The sequence below is a fragment of the Monodelphis domestica genome, chromosome 4 (assembly GCF_027887165.1).
Source record: "Monodelphis domestica isolate mMonDom1 chromosome 4, mMonDom1.pri, whole genome shotgun sequence".
Lineage (NCBI taxonomy): Eukaryota > Metazoa > Chordata > Mammalia > Didelphimorphia > Didelphidae > Monodelphis > Monodelphis domestica.
The window spans coordinates 121,188,699-121,207,864 of record NC_077230.1 but is presented as its reverse complement, the minus strand read 5'-3'; the positions used below and the strand labels follow the sequence as shown (position 1 = coordinate 121,207,864).

Below are 19,166 nucleotides of genomic sequence, written 5' to 3'. Positions count from 1 at the left end.
GGAACCTAATTTATTTTCTACAGTCCATGAATTCCAAAGGTTTCTAGCTTAACACATGGCTAGGTGATACCTGGAAAAAGGGTATAGCATATTTGAAATCATTCTGAGTACTTTTCTTTATCTTTGTTTTTATGGTTTGATCCTAGAAGGTGATGCCTATGGTACTTTGTTAATCCTTGGTTGAGCTTCTGATTGAAAATCCTTAAGTTGGAGAAGGGAAAGGAGAGGAGTGGCAGGAAGGAGAGAAGTTCCTTATCAGAAAGATGGTTTCCTTAGAAATTTTATAAAAATTAGCTAGAGAAGATATTGAGATTGCTCTCTATCCAGTAGTTCCTATAAAATACTTTAAAAATCTAGCAGTTGCTCCCACTGGAGCTTTTTTCTTTTTCTTCTTTTTTTTTGTTTCCGATTTTTGTAGTTTCAAAATATCTTCAGAGACTTTTAAAGTTGTTAATAATTTTTTATTAAGAATAACATTGAAAACAATTTAAAATTTTGTTTACTCTTTAAAAGAAGCTGGGGGTGGAGAGTAAGCCATAATACAAGTCCTATATTTTGTAACTTTAAACATCTCAAAATAGTTTACTCATCTTATTTTTAAAAAAATAACAAAAACAAAAGAAAACTCCCTTCAGCTGAAGTAAGTTTAAATGCATGTGAGAGAATTTGCCATGAACACTAATAAGATTAGCATTCCTAAGAGCCCTGGTGAATACAGACTGACAGGATTCTAAGTATACTGCCAAAACTTAAAGCTTTTGTATGATATATAGACCACTGAAATATTAGGATTCGTATAGAGTTGCCCATTCTTGGCAAAACCAATTTTTAATGTGAGAGGATTAAGGAGTAGTGAATTTATCAAATAATATTTTGTGTCATTGCTATTAACCATATCAAAGTTAATCGATATAAAACATGACAAAGATCTGTTCTACAGTATTCACTGGTTCTTTCAAACCTAGTGATTAAAAATTCTGATTTTGAGGACAGCTAGGTGAAACAGTGGATTGAGAGTCAGGCTTAGAGACTAGAGGTTCTAGGTTGAAATCTGGCCTTAGACACTTCCTGTGTGACCCTGGGCAATTCACTTAACCCCCGTTTCTTAGCCCTAACCAGTATTGGTTCCAAGGGGTTTTTTAAATTAAAAAAAAAAAAAAAAGGAAAAGAATCCTGATTTGACTGATGAATTGTTGTTTTTGACTTTTCCTCCCTTCTCTAGTTGGTTCACCATATTGTCTGCACCTCCGTGTTAAGTTTTACTCCTCAGAACCAAACAATCTTCGTGAAGAGCTGACAAGGTAATAAGTCTACAAACTTAATTTATATTTTTGATTTCTGTTGCAAGGATTACAACAGGATGACCTTTTCCACATCCAGGTTTTTCCAATAGTGCTGATTTTACAAATTTAGCTCTCATTTATTTTCTTCTCACCTCTTAAAATTATTCCTAGTTTCAGTGAATTTCTGGGAGAGGTGCTTTTACTTCTTGCTTGAGAGGTAAATTGTGAAATAGAACAAAAATGACATGAATTTTTCCCGTTTTTCACCATTCATCAATAGGCCTAGACCTTATTCCTAATCCCAGTAGATTGGTTTAATGTTCTGTAGATGGATTAAAAAGTTCTGTATGTATATTGTTAGAAACACAAGGGTGTCTTCACTTAATTTGGATTTATGAATACGATTTTACAGGAAATAGTGTGAAGTAGCTAGAAAATTGAATTTTCAGTCTTAGATTTTATTTTTGTCTCATTATTTATATACAACTTCTGGAGCATTATTTCTGGAGCATTATTCTGGAGCATTTATTTATATACAACTGGAGCATCCTGCTTATTGCTACTACAGAGGAAAACTCTTCTTCCTGCTATCATGACTCAAGCTCAGTCCCCCAGACCTGCCTTCCTACTTGTTCAACTAATTGTATAAAAATAAAAACTAAAATTGGACCTGGCTTTCTGCTGAGTCACCCCCCCCCCCCCCCCAAATAAAACATTAGAGAGCTTTAAGGTTTTTCATTAGAACAGCAGTATTGTATTATTTCTGGGGTCATACACTTGGCTTGCAGGGTTTTACTTGCTTTGGGGACATTGTACCTGGAGCCATTTTTCTAGGAAATGACTTGGCATATTATTTGACTTTTGTGTTTTTGTCCTTGAGTCATTGAGCTCCTTTGGAGAAATGCACTTCAGCCTGCACTGCAACTTGTAGACTGCTGTGTCTGGATTCTGTGAGCTGAGTGATATACTTTGAAATGGCATGGTGATGATTTCCTTCAATACCAAATTAGATCTGTATCCCATAAAGAGAAAAGAAAAATGAAAAATTCCTATATATGCAAAAATATTTATAGCAGCTCTTTGTAGTAGGGATAGAATGAAAGGTAAAACAGTTCCTGATCTCAAGAAAACTCACACTCTTAAGGGAGACAGAGGTGTAAATAACTAGGCATATACAACATACACACAGAGTAATTCTAGAAGCAGCAAGGAATTGGAAATTGAGGGGATGCCCATCAATTGGGGAATAGCTGAATAAGTTGTGGCATGTGATTGTGGTAGAAGAAATGATGAGGGAGATGGTTTAAATTATAAGAATGATATTAGAAAATAAATATTGTTTTATTAGTTTAGAGATAAGAAGTAGAGAAGCTGGCTTGAGAAAGAATTGGAGTTTGAAGCATATGAGAGCGTTAATTTCAAATGTTGACAGTTTAATGTTTTTTTCTGTGACATTTGCTGCGGTGGCAGTTGGTCTCTGGCAGTTGGCAGAGTCACACAGAGAGACACCTGCTCTAATGGCTTTGATAATATCTTTGCCTCTCTCTCACTGTCTGAGGTAAAGACCTAAAGGAGGGTGTCTGTGTGTGTGTCTATGTCCATCCAACTTGGGAAACACTATTGACTATCTATTACTGTCTTTATAGATTGTTTAACTCTGAGAAGTCCAAAGAAAGGCCTGGTCTATAACTTGGAGGCGAGGGAAGTTAAGAATTATAAGGATAGGAGTGTTAGTTTATTGTAGAATAGGGAAAATTTGGGTTAGTCAGATTGCGAAGGATTAGTGTGGCCTGTGTACACAGGAGAAGTAGTTCCTTGCAGAACCAGGGAGTTTTATTTGGGTGGAGTTAGAATCACTTAGAGTTAGAAATCCTTTTATCCTTATATATTTCAATAAATATTTTATTTCTTATAACAAGAGTCTCTTTAGCGTCGTTGCACCTGACCCTGAAGAGAAGTTCATTTATGAGTTTCACTTCACTGATATAAACTGAGAATACTTTGTGAGCTCAGCAGAGTATCTGAATTCAGTTTATAATTAATAATCAATCCATTACCCTTATTAGTTTTACAGACTCATTTTTATTTTTAAGCAGTAACACTTGGAAGGTCCTATATGAATGATACAAAGTGAAATGAGGAGAACGTTGTATATTGTAATAGCAGTATTGTAATGATGATTAACTGTGAAACACTTACTCTGACCGATACAGTGATCTGACAGTTCTTAAGGGCTCATGATTTTTCCCCCTCCAGAGAAAGAACTGGTGAATTCTAAAGTACAAATAATTTTTTTACTTTCTTTATTTTTATTGCCTTTTTTGACAATATTGATAGTGTACATATGTGTTTTGTATGATTTAATGTGGTTAATTGAACTTGTTTTCTTAGTGAATGGGGGAGGAGCTGGAAGGAAGGAGAGAATTGGGGACTCAAAAAAAAAAGCTTATCTTTCTTTTAGAGTTAGAGAAGAAACTGAGGAAGAAATCAGTTTAAGTGTCTTAGCCTAGATATGGATTAAGGATTTTTTTCTGATTCCAGGCCCAGTATTTTTTCTACTATGCCATGTCTTCTACTAGCTAGTGTCTTATCTTTCAGGAATATCATTCATCTACTCTATATATGTATCTTATGTGCCCAGTTATTTACACCTATCTCCCCTTATTAGAATATAAATTCTTCAAGACCCAAGGCAGTTTTTACCTTTTATTTTATCCCTGGCAGCTAGCAAAATGCCTGGTACTTTGAAGCCCTTAATAGATGCTTTTTGTTTGATTGATTGATTTATTTTTAAACCCTTACCTTCTGTCTTGGAATCAATACTGTGTATTGGTTCCAAGGCAGAAGATTAGTAAGGGCTAGGCAGTGGGGGTCAAGTGACTTGCCCAAGATCAAATAGTTAAAAGGGGGCAGCTGGGTAGCTCAGTGGATTGAGAACCAGGCCTAGAGATGGGAGGTCCTAGGTTCAAATCTGACCTCAGACACTTCCCAGCTGTGTGACCCTGGGCAAGGCACTTAACCCCCATTGCCTAGCCCTTACCACTATTCTGCCTTGGAGCCAATACACAGTATTGACTCGAAGACGGAAGGTAAGGGTTTAAAAAAAAAGAGGGGGGGGGGCAGCTGGGTGGCTCAGTGGATTGAGAGCCACCTTATTTGAACTTCGTGCCTCCCATCTCTGGGCTTGACTCTCAGTGCACTGAACTACCTAGCTTCCCCCTGTTTGATTGATTTTTTTTTTTTTAAAGAAGCAAAGAGACAACATGAGAAAGTACCACTGTGAATAGGCTGAAGCATGACAATAGTGAGACGATGTCAATGATAGTAGTCTGAATGCAAAAGTTTCTAAATTTGGAAAGCCCATTTGTTTCAGACCATTTTGATTTGCCTCCTGATTTGATTTCTTTCAATTATGTTATGATTATATAGTGGTATTTGTTCCCTGTTTTATAGTGTGGCCACAAAGTTGACAGAATACCTCTCAGGATTACCATTTAATAAATATGAATCCTAGAATTTTGCTTGCTCACATCTTTAGGCAATGAAAGAATGCTTTTAAAATCATAACTTCATTTATTCATGGCATTTTGATTATCGGGAGGTGATCATTTAGTTCTTCAAATAGGAAACTTAACCAAATCACAGACATGATTTGATATGCTGTGATTCAAAGGGAAGGATGTATATAAGGAGCTGATAACCTATGAATTTGACTGTCCAGTGTCTTTATTTGAATGACCAGTGCAACTTTCATTCATAAAAATGAGATGAAAATAAAGATTATTATGACACATGTTGCACATATAGATGTTTGGTTATAGAGTCATTTTCTTAAATTAGAAGACTAAAATATAATGCTAAAAGTTTCTATTAAAATAATTTACTTTTGCCTGTCCTTTTAGAGGAGGCAAAAACTTGAAATAAATAAATTTATGTATTTACTTGATAATAAAAGGTACACATTTCATTTCTATTATATCAAGGTGTATACATTATTTTGGGATTTCATTATTATGTCCTTTTGAGCAAATTTTCCAAGTAACTCAGAGACAGAATGGAACAGTGGTTAATAATAGATGTAGAACCCAAAGAATAAGGTTCAAATTCTGTCTCTGGGACCTTGGGAAAGTTGTTGAACTTCTTTAAACCTCAGTCTCTTCATCTGCATAATGAAAGAGTTTACTAAGAACTTTTCTAGTTCTTAAGTCTTTGATCCTATTCTAATGTATCTGAGCACTGGTCTGAACTCAGAAAAAAGCCTGGACTCTACTTTTAAAATATGTGTGTTAATAATGTTTCTCTCCTAGGGGGATAGGATTATTGCTTAGTAAAACAAATGTTTGGTTAATGCAAATTGTTGGCCTTTTCTTTTTCTCTTAGGTATTTATTTGTTCTTCAGTTAAAACAAGATATTCTCAGTGGAAAGTAAGTACTAGCTGCTTGGTTCTTTTATGTTTTTGGAAATAATTTTTCTATAGAAGAGGTGTTCTTAACTTTTTTGTGTCAAGGACTTCAGCAATTTTTAATCCTTTTATGGGCCCTGTCTTAGAATCATGTTTTTAAATGCATAAAATAAAAAAAATTCATAGGATCATAAAGGAAACCAGTTATGTTCATTTAACATAGTTGTCAAAATTTGGGGGTGAGGAAAAAAGTTCAAATTCTACTGTAAGAATATGATAGAGAAATTCTTTTCTGTAATAAGATTCTATTGTTTGTTCCATCCTGCCCTTTCAGCCTCCCCTAAAAGAACAAACTATTTATTAATTAAAGAAGATTGTTTTATTTTCAGATTGGAATGTCCTTTTGACACAGCAGTCCAGTTGGCAGCTTATACATTGCAAGGTGAGCTGTTCCTCTTTATCAAAGCTCTCTCTTAGCCTTTTTGGTTGTTTGTTTGTGCCAAGGAATTTAAAGAAATAACAGCAAAGAATCTGTAAGAAATTGTGTTCTAAAAATTGTATTTTATTTCAAGTTTAGACATGTATTTAAGGATAATAACTATTCCTTTGCTTTCACTGCCAACTCTCCCTACCCCCGAATCTGTGGTTTCAGCTACCCATGTTCAACTCTGAATTCCAGGGGGATAAGGCAGGCAGGAAAGGGGCGGGCTACCTATACCAGAACACTAGCACCTGGAGTGTCAGGTCAGAAGACTCATGGACAAGTGAGCCCTGGGATCTGGGGACAAGGTGGGATGCTGGGAGTTGGAGGCTGTGAGGCATAGAGGTGAGAAACAAGAGCACAGTATTGTATAGTAAAAGTAAGTAACATAGGTGTTTCAAGTTAAAGCCAGAGCTAGCTATATAGTATTTGGTACTATTCTGAGTTTCAGGCATCCACTGGGATATCCCTTGTGGAAAGGGGGGACTACTATAGTTTATTAAAAGGAATGAAATTTTAATAATTCAAGTTGCACCAAGACTTTTGGGACATGTCTTATAAGTAATCTATACTTCTGTTGTAGTTTGACAATGCTCTGGAACAGTGGTGTGTTTTATAGACTTGCAGTAGTTCCAAATCAGAGTTCTATCCTCCTAGTATTTAGTACATATGCCAACAAAGTGAATTTGATGTAAGCTTTCTGTATTTAAATTTTGGGGGGCCATAATATATGAGTTTGTAAGAGTAACTTGCTAATAAATCCAAAAGGCTTTCTGGTGTACCCTGATGGTGAACCAGAGTGAGAGTAATGCTCCAGGTCACAGGGTTAGAGATTTAGAACCAAGTGGAAACTTCAAGTTGATCTCATTTCATTTTACAAATGAGGAAACAGATAGACAAAGTAGTTATATAACAGGCTCTGGGTTACTCAAGTACTACTTAAGTGACAGAGCCCTCTGATTCAATCTTAAACTTTCTGTTGTGTTATGCTAATATTAGATGTTATGTTATTGTTCAATTAATGATTTGACATTTATTTAGAAGTTTATGGGTTCTAATTTTGTGTGTGTTTCTAGATTTACTTAATGCCAGGCAATATAAGGTGTATTTGTTGTTGACTCTGAGTCATTTAAGTGACTTTTTGGTGATGTCTTTTAGGATATATTACTTCTCTTTGCTGTGCAATTGAGAATTAATAATTAAAACCATTAATAACAGGTCTAGAATTTATATTCAAGATAAGCAGAATGAGTGTGCAAATCTTGACTACTCTTTGTGATTTGACATAGACTGAATCCATACCCATGTTAATCCCTACCTCCAAAAAAGGAAAAGACAATTTTACTTACATGTCAAATAAATGTCATGTTTATTGAAATTGTTTTAAGTTTTGTTGGATTAATGTGGGCAGTGATTAAGTTGCTCTGTGGTAGTGAACCGAGTCTAGCTTTTCAAAGTATTGGTTTGCAATCTTAGTCAAAAGCAATCTAAGAAAAATTAGTTCTAATTTATGCATTCTGTGCTTCAGTTTTTTCTGTCTTTCAGGGGAAATGTTTAAATTTTGACAGTATTTTATAGATTTATTGGAAGACTTCTAAAGAGTGAAGGAAAAGTCTAACTGAAAAAGTATTTTTATATCAATTATCACTATTTTTTAAGAATTTCATTTATTTATTTTGGTTATAATACTCACTTTATTTCCCTCCTTCCACTCCATCCACCTTTCCCGTAGCTGAAGCGCAATTTCATTGGGTATTACTTGTGTCCTTGATCAGAACCTATTTCAATGATGTTGTTTGCACTAGGATGTTCATTTAGAGTCTACATCCCCAACCATATCACTTCGACCCATGTGATCAAGCAGTTGTTTTTCTTCTGTGTTTCTACTCCCACAGTTTTTCCTCTGAATGTGGATAGTGCTCTTTTTCCTAGATCTCACCAAGTTGTTCAGGATCACTGTATTGCCACTATTGGAGAAGTCCATTACATTGGATTGTACCACAGTGTATCAGTCTCTGTATACAATGTTCTCCTGGTTCTGCTCCTCTCACTCTGCATCACTTCCTGGAGGTTGTTCCAGTCCCCATGAAATTCCACCACTTTATTATTCCTTTGAGTACAATACTATAATACTATTCCTTCACCAACATATACCACAATTTGTTCGGCCATTCTCCAATTGAAGGGAAAAATTTCCAATTTTTGGCCACCACAAAGAGCGCAGCCATGAATATTCTTGTACAAGTCTTTTTTCTTTATTATCTCTTTGGGCTACAAACCCAGCAGTGCTATGGCTGGATCAAAGGGCAGATGGTATTTTAGTATCATTTCCAAGGCAGAAGAACAGTAAGAGCTTGGTAATGGGGGCTGGGGTGGGGGTAAAGTGACTTGGCCAGAGTCCCATAGCTAGGAAGTGTCTGAGCCTAGATTTGAACACATGACCTACTGTCTCCAGGTTTGCCTCTCAATCCAGTGAGCCATCTAACTGCCCCAGGAATTGTGTCTTACATATGTGCTTTTGTTTATGTTGGTTGATGCTTTCTTCCATCTGTATTTTTATTGTTGAAAATTTTATACTTTATTGTATGCCTTTCTGATGATCTTAAATTACTTTGGCTTTCAAATGATAAGAGAACAAACAAACCACTGTATGCATACTTCTGAAGGCTTTCCCACTTGACATGACCTTCCAGGGTTATCTCCATACTGTGATGAGGTATCAGAATGGAACTTTAGCATCAGGGTAGATATAGAATCTTGGCAAATAATCTATGGTTATTCTGAAGAAGATTAGGACAAATGCTTTGGCTAGCTATTCTGCAGAAAGGATACTAGACAGAATAAAAATAGCTGAGTGGGCTCAGAAGCATTAATCATGAACATGATAGGGTGCAGTCTCCACAGTCACCAGATTAAATGAGACCCATGCACCCTTCTGGTTCCGACGTATTTTTTTTTCTGGGCCACAATGTCAGTGTGCTTATCACTGGAGTTTTTCCCCCATGGGAGCTCAGCAGTGGCTTTCTGATTAAGGACAAATAGGATAGAGCTTTCTGGAAAGAGGAGTGCAGCCATTCCTTAGAGTACCATGACCCCTGAGCTTAACCTTGCCCCAAGAAGCCAGTCAGCATGCTCCTGCCTGCTCTAACTCCCAGTATGGAAACTAGCTGCTGGACCCTGGGCTGCAGGAGGTGGAGTGCATCTTGAGGGAGGGGCACAGCTTCCAGGCCTCTTCCCTTCCTCCCTGGCATTTCCAGATGCTTTCTGTATATCTTTTTATAGATAGGGAAACTGATGTACAGAGAAGCTTATTAGCTTAGTCAGGATAATCAGACATCAATTATCTGACTCCAAGCCAAAGATTTTTCTGTTAAACCCTGCTGCTTCTTTGTACTTAATAGAGGCTGATGGCCATCACTTGACTTAAGAATTTTGTATAGTTTCTGATACTGGTTGTGATTTCTCCAAAAAGTTACTTTTTGAAAGGTTTATTTACCAATGGAAGGCCTAGAGTTATTTAAGGTAGACTTCTTTGTAATGGATGTTTGCACCAAAATAAAAGAAATGCTTTCTATCTAGTTTTTTTGATTTGCATATCTCTTCTGGTTAGATATGTAACTACTTTTAAGTAAACATTGTCTGCAATTTCAGTTGTATCTATGTCAATAATGCTGACCTTCCAGACACTTTAACTGTGTAACTTTTGTGTTTGTAGCTGAACTTGGTGACTATGATCTTGCTGAGCATGGCCCTGACCTCGTGTCTGAATTCAGATTTGTGCCCATTCAGACAGAAGAGATGGAACTAGCCATTTTTGAGAAATGGAAAGAGTACAGGTACCCGCACCAGTACACATTGACCATTGTTTTTCATGTATCTAAATGGTTATTTAGTGTATATTTTGAGTCATTACTCAGGTTTTGTTGTTTGTCATCTCTCCTCCCCCCAATTTCAGGGGTCAAACACCAGCACAGGCTGAGACCAACTATCTGAACAAAGCCAAGTGGCTAGAAATGTATGGAGTGGATATGCACGTAGTAAAGGCAAGTAGAGCTTTGAAATACTTTCTTCTCTTTTTATGTCACTATTTATTGACATGATGCTTAATTCTATGGTATTTTAAACAATGTCATGTGACTCACATGAAATAATTGCAGTGTATTGTGTATATCAAATAAGGGCCAGTTAATGCTCTCTTGTTGTCAAAGAACCTTCCTAGATTAGGAGAGGATTATTTCTGGTTAGCTACAGTATGATGAATTCTTTGGTTCCAGCACTTGTCTGAGACCATTTGCAAATTTAAAAGGGGTTATAATCTGCATTTATGGAGGTAATACAATTAATATCCACAAAATTATAGATCTTTGAAGCATTAAAGTAAGTTATATGCATGCATATTCTCTTTGGCTGAGCAGCATATTTAAAAAAAAATAATTCCTCTGTTAAATACCAAAATAGATGATATTTTAAAAGTCAGTGTTCTAGCAAAAAATGAAATAATATCTGAAATCCAAATGCCATTTTGCAAATTATGGATAAATAATATTAGACCCATAAGAACCTGCAAGTGCTTCTATAATTAATTTTTCCATTGTGAAAAGTTGAATGGATTAATGGGAAAGCATTTATTAAGTGCTTTTGGTCAGTCACATTGTCAAACTCTTTTCATTTCTTAGTTCAGAAATAAGATTCTTTTCAAAGGAAAAATAATTTCTGAAAACCAAAATGCAGTGCTTTTTTTTTTTTTGAGGGACTTGCCAGACCAATGAACACAACAACTGTATTATCTTCCTCTCGTTGAAAATTTCCTTTAATAATATCCATGATATACTGAGGGAAATAGAATACAGGAGGGATCTATAAAAAGTGTGGTTGAAATTGGTTGTTAAGGTGCTTTCATTTGAGATGTGACTATATTGGAATAATGTGTGTGTATATGTGTGTGTGTGTGTGTGTGTGTGCGCGCGCGCGCGTATGTATATATATATATATAATTTGCTTTCCTCTGGATAATGTGGCTCTTTGGGTACTGTCAACATGGAAATCCCTGGTTTACTTAGTGTAAAGGTAGAAACCCCAGGTTTTGACCTTGTCACAGGAGAGGTTTCCCCCGAGGGAAGGTCCGATTTCACCAGACAATAGATATACACTTCAGCTTTGGTCCGGTAGGTAACACATCAGTCTCCCAAACTGAAGGTCCTGAGTTCGATCCTCTAAGGGGGGGCGGGGGGGGCGTGATATACTGGGAAAGGCTTCTGGAGACAAAAGTTGCTTGACTTTGGATGGAGTCTACCTCCCACCTGAAGTGGATGTCTATTGTCTGGTGAAGTGGACCTTCCCTCAGGGGGAAACTTCTCCTGTGACAAGATCAAAACCTGGGGTTTCTACTTTACACTAAGTAAACTGGGGATCTCTAGATTTCCATGTTGACAGTACATTTTTTGTTATATTACATACAATTAATATATGAAAATTTATTCATGTGTAATAATAATAAAACATGCTTATTTTTGTCTTTTATAAAATTAGGCTCGAGATGGAAATGACTATAGTTTAGGACTCACCCCAACGGGAGTCCTAGTATTTGAAGGAGAAACCAAAATTGGATTATTTTTTTGGTAAGCTTACTGAAAACATTTAAAAATATTTCACCCATTTTATTTATTTATCTATTTATTTATTTTTTATTACTTGAATGATGTATGAACATTCCCTGATGCTAGAAACTACTTTAAAAGATAAAAGATGTTATTTTGACTTAACATTTTTTTTTAACTTTAATATATTTACCAAAGTGGGAAAACTGCTGAGAGGGAAGGAAAATACATGTGACCAATTAATATACTGTTCTGGTTTCACTCCTGGTTCAGATATGGAAGATGATTACAGAGACATGAAGATTTAAAAAGAGTATATCAAAATATCCAGAATCTGTGATTTTATCAATTTAACTGTTATAGATATCAAACCATTTATAGTGAGATTTTCCTGGGGTTAGAGTAGTTAATTGATTTGTCCTTGGTTAGATAGCTAATGTGTGTTAAGAGGTATTATAAGCATAACATTTTTGATTCTTTAGCAATCAGTCCACTAACCTATACCGTGCCTCTATTAAATTTTATTCAACCCTTCTCTGTCCTTCCCTCTCCCTTATCTTATCCACATGTGGGTAAAATGTCTCATGGCTAATATGAAATAGGAATATTTAAACAAATATTTTTGCTTCTTAGACCTAAGATAGTAATATAAGGAGCCCTGCAAGCTCACTACTAAACCTATATTTAGACAACCCCAAACAAACCCCAAATGCTTCAAAACAAATCCTGACATGGCAAAACCAACAGAAGACAGGGTGAAACAGTACTCCAGGCTCAGGTAGGGTCCAGAGACAGCAAGATGGTCTGTCTCTTTGGGGTAGGAAGGAATGTGGAACAGAATGCCAGGGGCAGAGAAAAGGAGCACCGCTGGGTTCAGTCTCTGAGTGAGTAGAAACTAGACATTCTGTACAGGCATCAATAAGAGGAGCACAGCTCAATATGGTCCTTCTGCAGACTTGGGGTCAACTGGATGGCTCAGTTAACTGAGAGCCGGGCCTAGAGACAGGAGATCCTGGGTTCAAATATGGTCTCTGATACTTCTTAGCTTTGTGACTCTGGGCAAGCCACTTCCCATTGCCTAGCATTTACCCCTCTTCTGCTTTGGAACCAATACACAGTATTGATTTTAAGATGGAAGGTAAGAGTTTAAAAAAAAAAAAGAACTGCAGACTTTTAAAAGAACAAATTGATTCTAGGATAAGCTTGATTTGCACACTTGACTATTATGGTCAATGACAATTTATTTTTTTGTGGTGCATAGTATAAGATTTGAAGGGTATAAATGGAAAAAAAATCACCAAGTTCCAAAAATGAGCTTATAAGGCATTTTCTCTCTTTAAACCTTTAAATTTTTTTTAAACCTCTAGCAAAACGTTGTTATCTTTAAAGGAACGTTTTTTTATTGTTTATTTTTAGTACTAAATTATATTCTTTACTAATTTTCCTTATAAAAGCTTCTACAAATTTCATTATTGTATTTGATTTTATATCTCACTTATTTTGGATGCAAAAACATTTATCTAGCGTGCTAAGAAGTAACTTTCCATTTTCAATTATAAAGAAACATAATATACACATTAAAAGAAAAAAGTTGGGTACTGTTGGAGGGTCAACAACCTTTTTCTGTAGCTCTTTTTTACATTTTAAAATACAATAAAAGTTAAAACGATTTTAAAAAATTCTTCTTAGTTTGTTGGCCATAACAGTAGTAGACCAGGGAGCTATAGTTTGCTCAGCCCTGGACATAAAGCAAATTTCTTTTATTCTTTTTTTTTTAATTAAATTAGAGATATTAATGCTCCCATAGACTCTAAAACAATACGCAGTATGTTGAGTGAAAGAACCTTATTGCATTATACATGCAGATGTAGTAGAGACCTATTCCAAATGTTTCATTTTATAAATAATAGATAATGTAATATTAATAATAATATACATAAATAAATGTTCAGTAGCTTTTCCCCAGGGCACATAGCTGGAATTTGAACTCAGGTCCAACAGTTCCAAATTTAGGTACTCTTTTCACCGTGTATCAGCTTTGAGACAAATAGGCTTAGATGATAAACGAGAATATTCAGCATTTTGGTACATGAAAAGATTATATTTATAGGATTATTCTTTCTCTTGCATCTATATTTTTTCCCTCTGTAGCATTTCTAGTACTTTTTTGTCATCTTATAAACAAAATAAGTTTTGTCCACACATTGATTATTAATTCATGGTCCCCAGACTTTTGTTCTTTCCCCTTTTACCTAAAGACTTTTGCGTCCAGGAAGACCTGGTGAATTAAATCCTGCCTTTGTGTGAACTATACTGGCTGTGGGATCCTGGGCAAATCACTTTGCACTTTCCAGTGCCCTAGGCTAAAGGTGTTGAAATCATTCTCCAGAAAGCTACCCTGGTAACCTGCACCAGGTTAAACTGTAATTGAGAAATGTTTAACAAAATAAATAAAAGTTCAGTACTGCATAGATAATGTTGATTTGTAGTTTTCTAAGCCAATATGTGTCTTGTGATCTCTTTATAATTTGATAATACCTCTGTTCTAGGGAGCTCTTTAAGACTGTAACTCCTTGTCCCTGTTCACAATATGCATGTTTCTATACTTTTTATTTATAATGTCTACAAAGCCAGGTTGTATGTTTATTACTTTCTATACTCTGTAAATAGAGGATACAAATATATAGGTAAAGATAGGCCCTGCCTAAAGGAGCTTAGGGAGAGGTAGCATATATAAGGGAGTACCCAAGTATTTTGTTTTGGAAAGTTAACCATACTCACTACATTTAGGTGAGCTCCAACTACTTTTTAACTTCACTCCATAGCCATCTCCTTGCCACCCTACTGTAACCTTCTGTGAACATACGTACCTCAGCGCCCCCCCCCCCCCCCCCCATCTTTTTCTAATCCTGGATTTATAGTGACCATCCAGATAACTTTCCAAATGGTGTAAGAACTGCTGTGGAGTTTCCTGGAGAGAGACAATGTCAAATTTACTTACAATAAAGGGAGTTCTGAAGTTGGAGGGCGCTTTTGAGATCATGTAGTTCAGCCATTGCATTTTATCAGTTAAAAAAGAAGTTACTGGGGACAGCTGGATAGCTCAGTGGATTGAGAGCCAGGCCTAGAGATGGGAGGTCCTAGGTTCAAATCTAGCCCCAGACACTTACCAACTGTGTGATCCTGGGCAAGTCACTTAACCCCCCCATCGCCTTTTAAAAAAAAAAGGAAAAAAAGTTATTTATATTGCTGTCTGCCAAAAGTCTTTAGATCATTTATAAGAACCTTCCTCTTATTCTCATAGGCCCAAGATTACTAGATTGGACTTCAAGAAAAACAAATTAACTTTGGTCGTTGTGGAAGATGATGAACAGGTAAGAGTTTAATAAGTTGCCATAGAGCTGAGAAGTAGCTTAAACATCATCTTTCTTAGTGGCTCCCATTTATTTTAGGCATTCAGGTTCATGGACCATTTTTTAATGAATGAAAAAAAGATAAAAGCATATAATATTATATATGCCAAGCCCATGGTAACAGAACAAAGTTTCAAGAATTCTCATTGGATGATATTTGTGTTCAGTCTGAGTGTTTTATTGGTACTAAGTAAAGAGAATAATTCTAGATAAACACAGTTATAGAGGACACTTTATGGTAAGAATTCTCTTCTTTCCCTTAGTTGTCTCAGCTCATAGATTTGGAACTATTGATCTGATCTTATATTTTCTTCTAATTAAACTATCCTAGATTAACACCCCTATTAAAAAATAAAATATATGAGAAAACCAATTGTATCACTTAGTAATACATGTAAATGCCCTTTTGAATTGTTTAAGGAACTTTCATGTGTTCATAGATTTATCATCTAGTCCAAAATTTAAATCTTAGCCATTCAATTCCAGATCCAATATCCTTTCCATCACCTACCAAGTAACCTTTTTTAGGAAATGTCAGAAACTTAAACAAATACAAAATAAGTTTTTATTTGAATCTACCTTGTCACCTTTCCATATTCCATAGAAATATTTTCCCTGTACTGGTTTTTTTTACCTATTTATTTCTCATTGCAAAAAAATGTTATTCATCAGTTATATTCATCTCTCTCTCTCTCATTTGTAGATGTTAGTGATACACTCTTTATTTTTTCCCTTCATATCTTCTTCACATGATAATATTGAATACTACTATATAGTACTATTGGGTTTCTGTTCATCAGTTATATTTTTTCCTAAGATATTTTATAACATTTCCCATAATGGCTATTCCAAGACTCCTCTCCCCACCACCTCTTTCCTCTCAGGAGAGGATGTTACCTCTTATTTTACTGAGGAAATGAGACCCATCTGCTGTGAGCCTCTGTCTTCCTCACTTAGTCTTCTAATCTCTCCTTCACTAGTCACTGATCCCAAATTGACCTGTCTTGCCAGGGCTAACTCATTTGTGCTCCTTAATCCAATCTGCCACAAGCTTTATTTACTCAGTCATTATGTAGTCTCTCCTTGTATCCCTCACTTTGTCGCCCTTCTTATCTAATAGTTTTTTCATTGCTATCTATAGACATAGCCATGATATCTCCCCCCCCCACCCTCTCTCTCTCTCTCTCTCTCTCTCTCTCTCTCTCTCTCTCTCTCTCTCTCTCTCTCTCTCTCCCTCTCTCTCCCTCTCCCCCTCCCTCTCCCCTCTCCCCCTCCCCCCCCCTCTCTCATTATTCTCTAGACCCCAAGAATGAAAAACAAAACCTCAGAATTACAAGGATCTCGGCTGCTAAATCTAATAGCCCTCTCTTGACATCATCTTATTTAACATATTAGCAATTTTTTATATTCTTTCCTTGACCTTTATGTCAGTGGCACACAAAAATGAAGGCAACATACAAGAACTCAACTTTTGGGGTTCTTATACCAACTCCTTTATTAATTCTTTGTTCTTGATCAAATCCTTTAGTCTTCCTAGTCTCTAGGTTCTTTATTTGTTAAATAAAGTATTAAAGTATTCAATCTCTTAAATACTTTTTTCAGCTCTGTGAAGTTAAAATATTGCCCCAGAGCTCTAAAGAGGTTTTTGACTTTTGCTTCTGGTAACTGAATTATATTTAGGCATGGCCTTAATCTTGATAAATATTATTTATACACAGATGATCTGGTCATGCAAGTAACCTAGACTTTCAGTGAGGTGATTATTTTTCCCCATTATTCTGTGTGATGAATCTCTCAGATCCTTTTTAAAAGCCATCCTCCTGATAAAAACCTGGAGTAACCCTATTCATTCTCTTCCACATCCTAGTAAAGATATCATCAGGACTGATATGTGTCATTAGAATACTTTCCAATCACCAATTCAAGTTAGAGTAATTTTTTGCTATGATCACTATTCAACAACTGACGACCTAAATTTGTGCATAAACAGAACACCTTTTATTTTTAAGGGTTAGGAATTTTTTTGTACTTTGTACAAAACTTTTGTTCCTTTCTTCCCATAAAGAATAATTGAAATGTATTCTGCATTTTAATTTTTAAGTTTTGGATTCTGTACAATTAGCATGTACTTATTTGGGTTGATTTCTTGTGTAATGACTCATGCACTGTAACTTAGATACTCTTGGATCAATACTAATGTAGTGAAAACAAAAGTAAAATTAATATAAAGATGATTCTTGCCAAATTATATTTCTTTAAAGGGCAATATCCTAATAAACTTCTATTTAATAGCTATATGGATTATAATTTTAACTCCCCAAATGACTAATGATCTAGGAAACAGCTTTATTTTACTAAATAACTATTATATCCTTTAGCTCCATTGTATGAACTGTGCATTTATTTAATTTGTAAGTAAAATAAAAGGCATTCATCTCTTAACTCTCCAAGGTTTTAGGGAATTTTAAGACATATTACTTACTGTGGTATGTTTTACAAGAAAGCTAACACTGTTTAGAAGAGTATCCAGTAACGAAATGATAGTGAAACAATGCCAATAGCCATTTTGAGTCTGCCGTAGCTTGAAAATAGAATCAAGCAATCAACCATAGGCCATAAAATTTGTCTTTTTGAAAACATTGTTTAAATATTAAACCATTGTATTTTTTAAACCTAGTAAATTGCCTTTTATATATGGCATCAATGTCAAATGATACTAATATTACCTCTAATTTGAACTTTTTAAGACATTATTGTTAATCTTGTATGTTTTCATTTTAACAGCCTCTTTTCAAGAAAATTAATTGAGAAGAATATGATTGAATTAGATGATACTATCTCATTTTTATAATGGTCTCAATTTTACTACTCATTAGTGCCATGGAGAATTTTTTTTTTATCGTGTGCAAAGAGAAATGAAGAACATATTTTGAAAGATTGTATTTATATATTATTTAGAAACATGAACCACTTACTCTAAACTCCCTTTTGCAAACAAGTGTTTATCTTAGTTTGTCTTAGTAGAGAACAAACTAGATTTTAAAATAAAAATTGATTCACCTTTGCCCTAATGAAACACCTCTCTTGCATAATTTTTTTTATTTTTCCAGGGCAAAGAACAGGAGCACACATTTGTCTTTAGACTAGAACACCCAAAAGCTTGCAAACATTTATGGAAATGTGCTGTGGAACATCATGCCTTCTTCCGTCTCAGAGGACCTGTACAGAAGGGGTCTAATCGATCAGGATTTATTCGTTTAGGTTCACGATTCAGATACAGGTCAATTTCTTGTTATACTTTATATCTTTGATTGAATCATAGAATGTTGTAGTGGGAAAGAACCTTGGAGAACTAATTCATTTCACTTCATTATAGATATGGAATGTATGGCCCAGAGTAAGTCTCTCTCCCCCCCCCCCCCCCCCTTCTTATTTTTGAGCGGTGAAGAAAAGTGGTTTTCATTTAGTGACTCAGAGGACAAAGGACAGAAGTAAAGAATTAAATTTTGTGGTTTTAGAATTTACTTTAAAGAATCATGAATATTTTCCTGCTCATTATTTAAAACAACCAGTATGGACTGGCTTATAAACTAGAGTTTCTTTTTACTGGAAATTTTCAAACAGAAGTAAGTCTTTTTTACAGTTAGTAGCTTAGAAGTTGGGAAAAGAAAATGATTTCCTTAAATATTTCTCAGTAGGCATTAGGGATAGGGACTAGACCTATGATTTCCTTAGTGCATTTAAATGACTTACCCAGGGTTGCATAGCCAATTTTGTGTCAGAGGTGGGAACTGAACCCAGTTCTTTTGACTTTAAAACCAGTTCTCTACTGTCACAAGGAAAAGTGACTTCAAAAGCTGACAGGACTGACAACAAACCACATAGAAAGATCTCTTTGAACAATGATAAAGTTTAATGAGTTGGAGTATAGGGAAAATGACGTAGGCTAAAGGATTAGGTAAGCCTTTTGCAGGGACAATGGTTAATAA

The 19,166-nt window shown here is 35.4% G+C and overlaps 1 protein-coding gene across 3 annotated transcripts in view; it reads left to right on the top strand.

Moving 5' to 3' along the window:
• EPB41L5 (erythrocyte membrane protein band 4.1 like 5) overlaps positions 1 to 19,166 on the top strand; it is a 142,539-nt gene that overhangs the window by 57,701 nt on the left and 65,672 nt on the right. For all 3 annotated transcript variants that reach the window (XM_016433586.2, XM_007494052.3, XM_007494053.3), the window contains exons 5-12: positions 1,223 to 1,301; positions 5,664 to 5,708; positions 6,076 to 6,128; positions 9,883 to 10,003; positions 10,123 to 10,210; positions 11,697 to 11,785; positions 15,069 to 15,138; positions 18,288 to 18,457. In XM_016433586.2, coding sequence (XP_016289072.1) covers positions 1,223 to 1,301; positions 5,664 to 5,708; positions 6,076 to 6,128; positions 9,883 to 10,003; positions 10,123 to 10,210; positions 11,697 to 11,785; positions 15,069 to 15,138; positions 18,288 to 18,457 — 715 coding nt within the window. The remainder of the gene's footprint in view (positions 1 to 1,222; positions 1,302 to 5,663; positions 5,709 to 6,075; positions 6,129 to 9,882; positions 10,004 to 10,122; positions 10,211 to 11,696; positions 11,786 to 15,068; positions 15,139 to 18,287; positions 18,458 to 19,166) is intronic.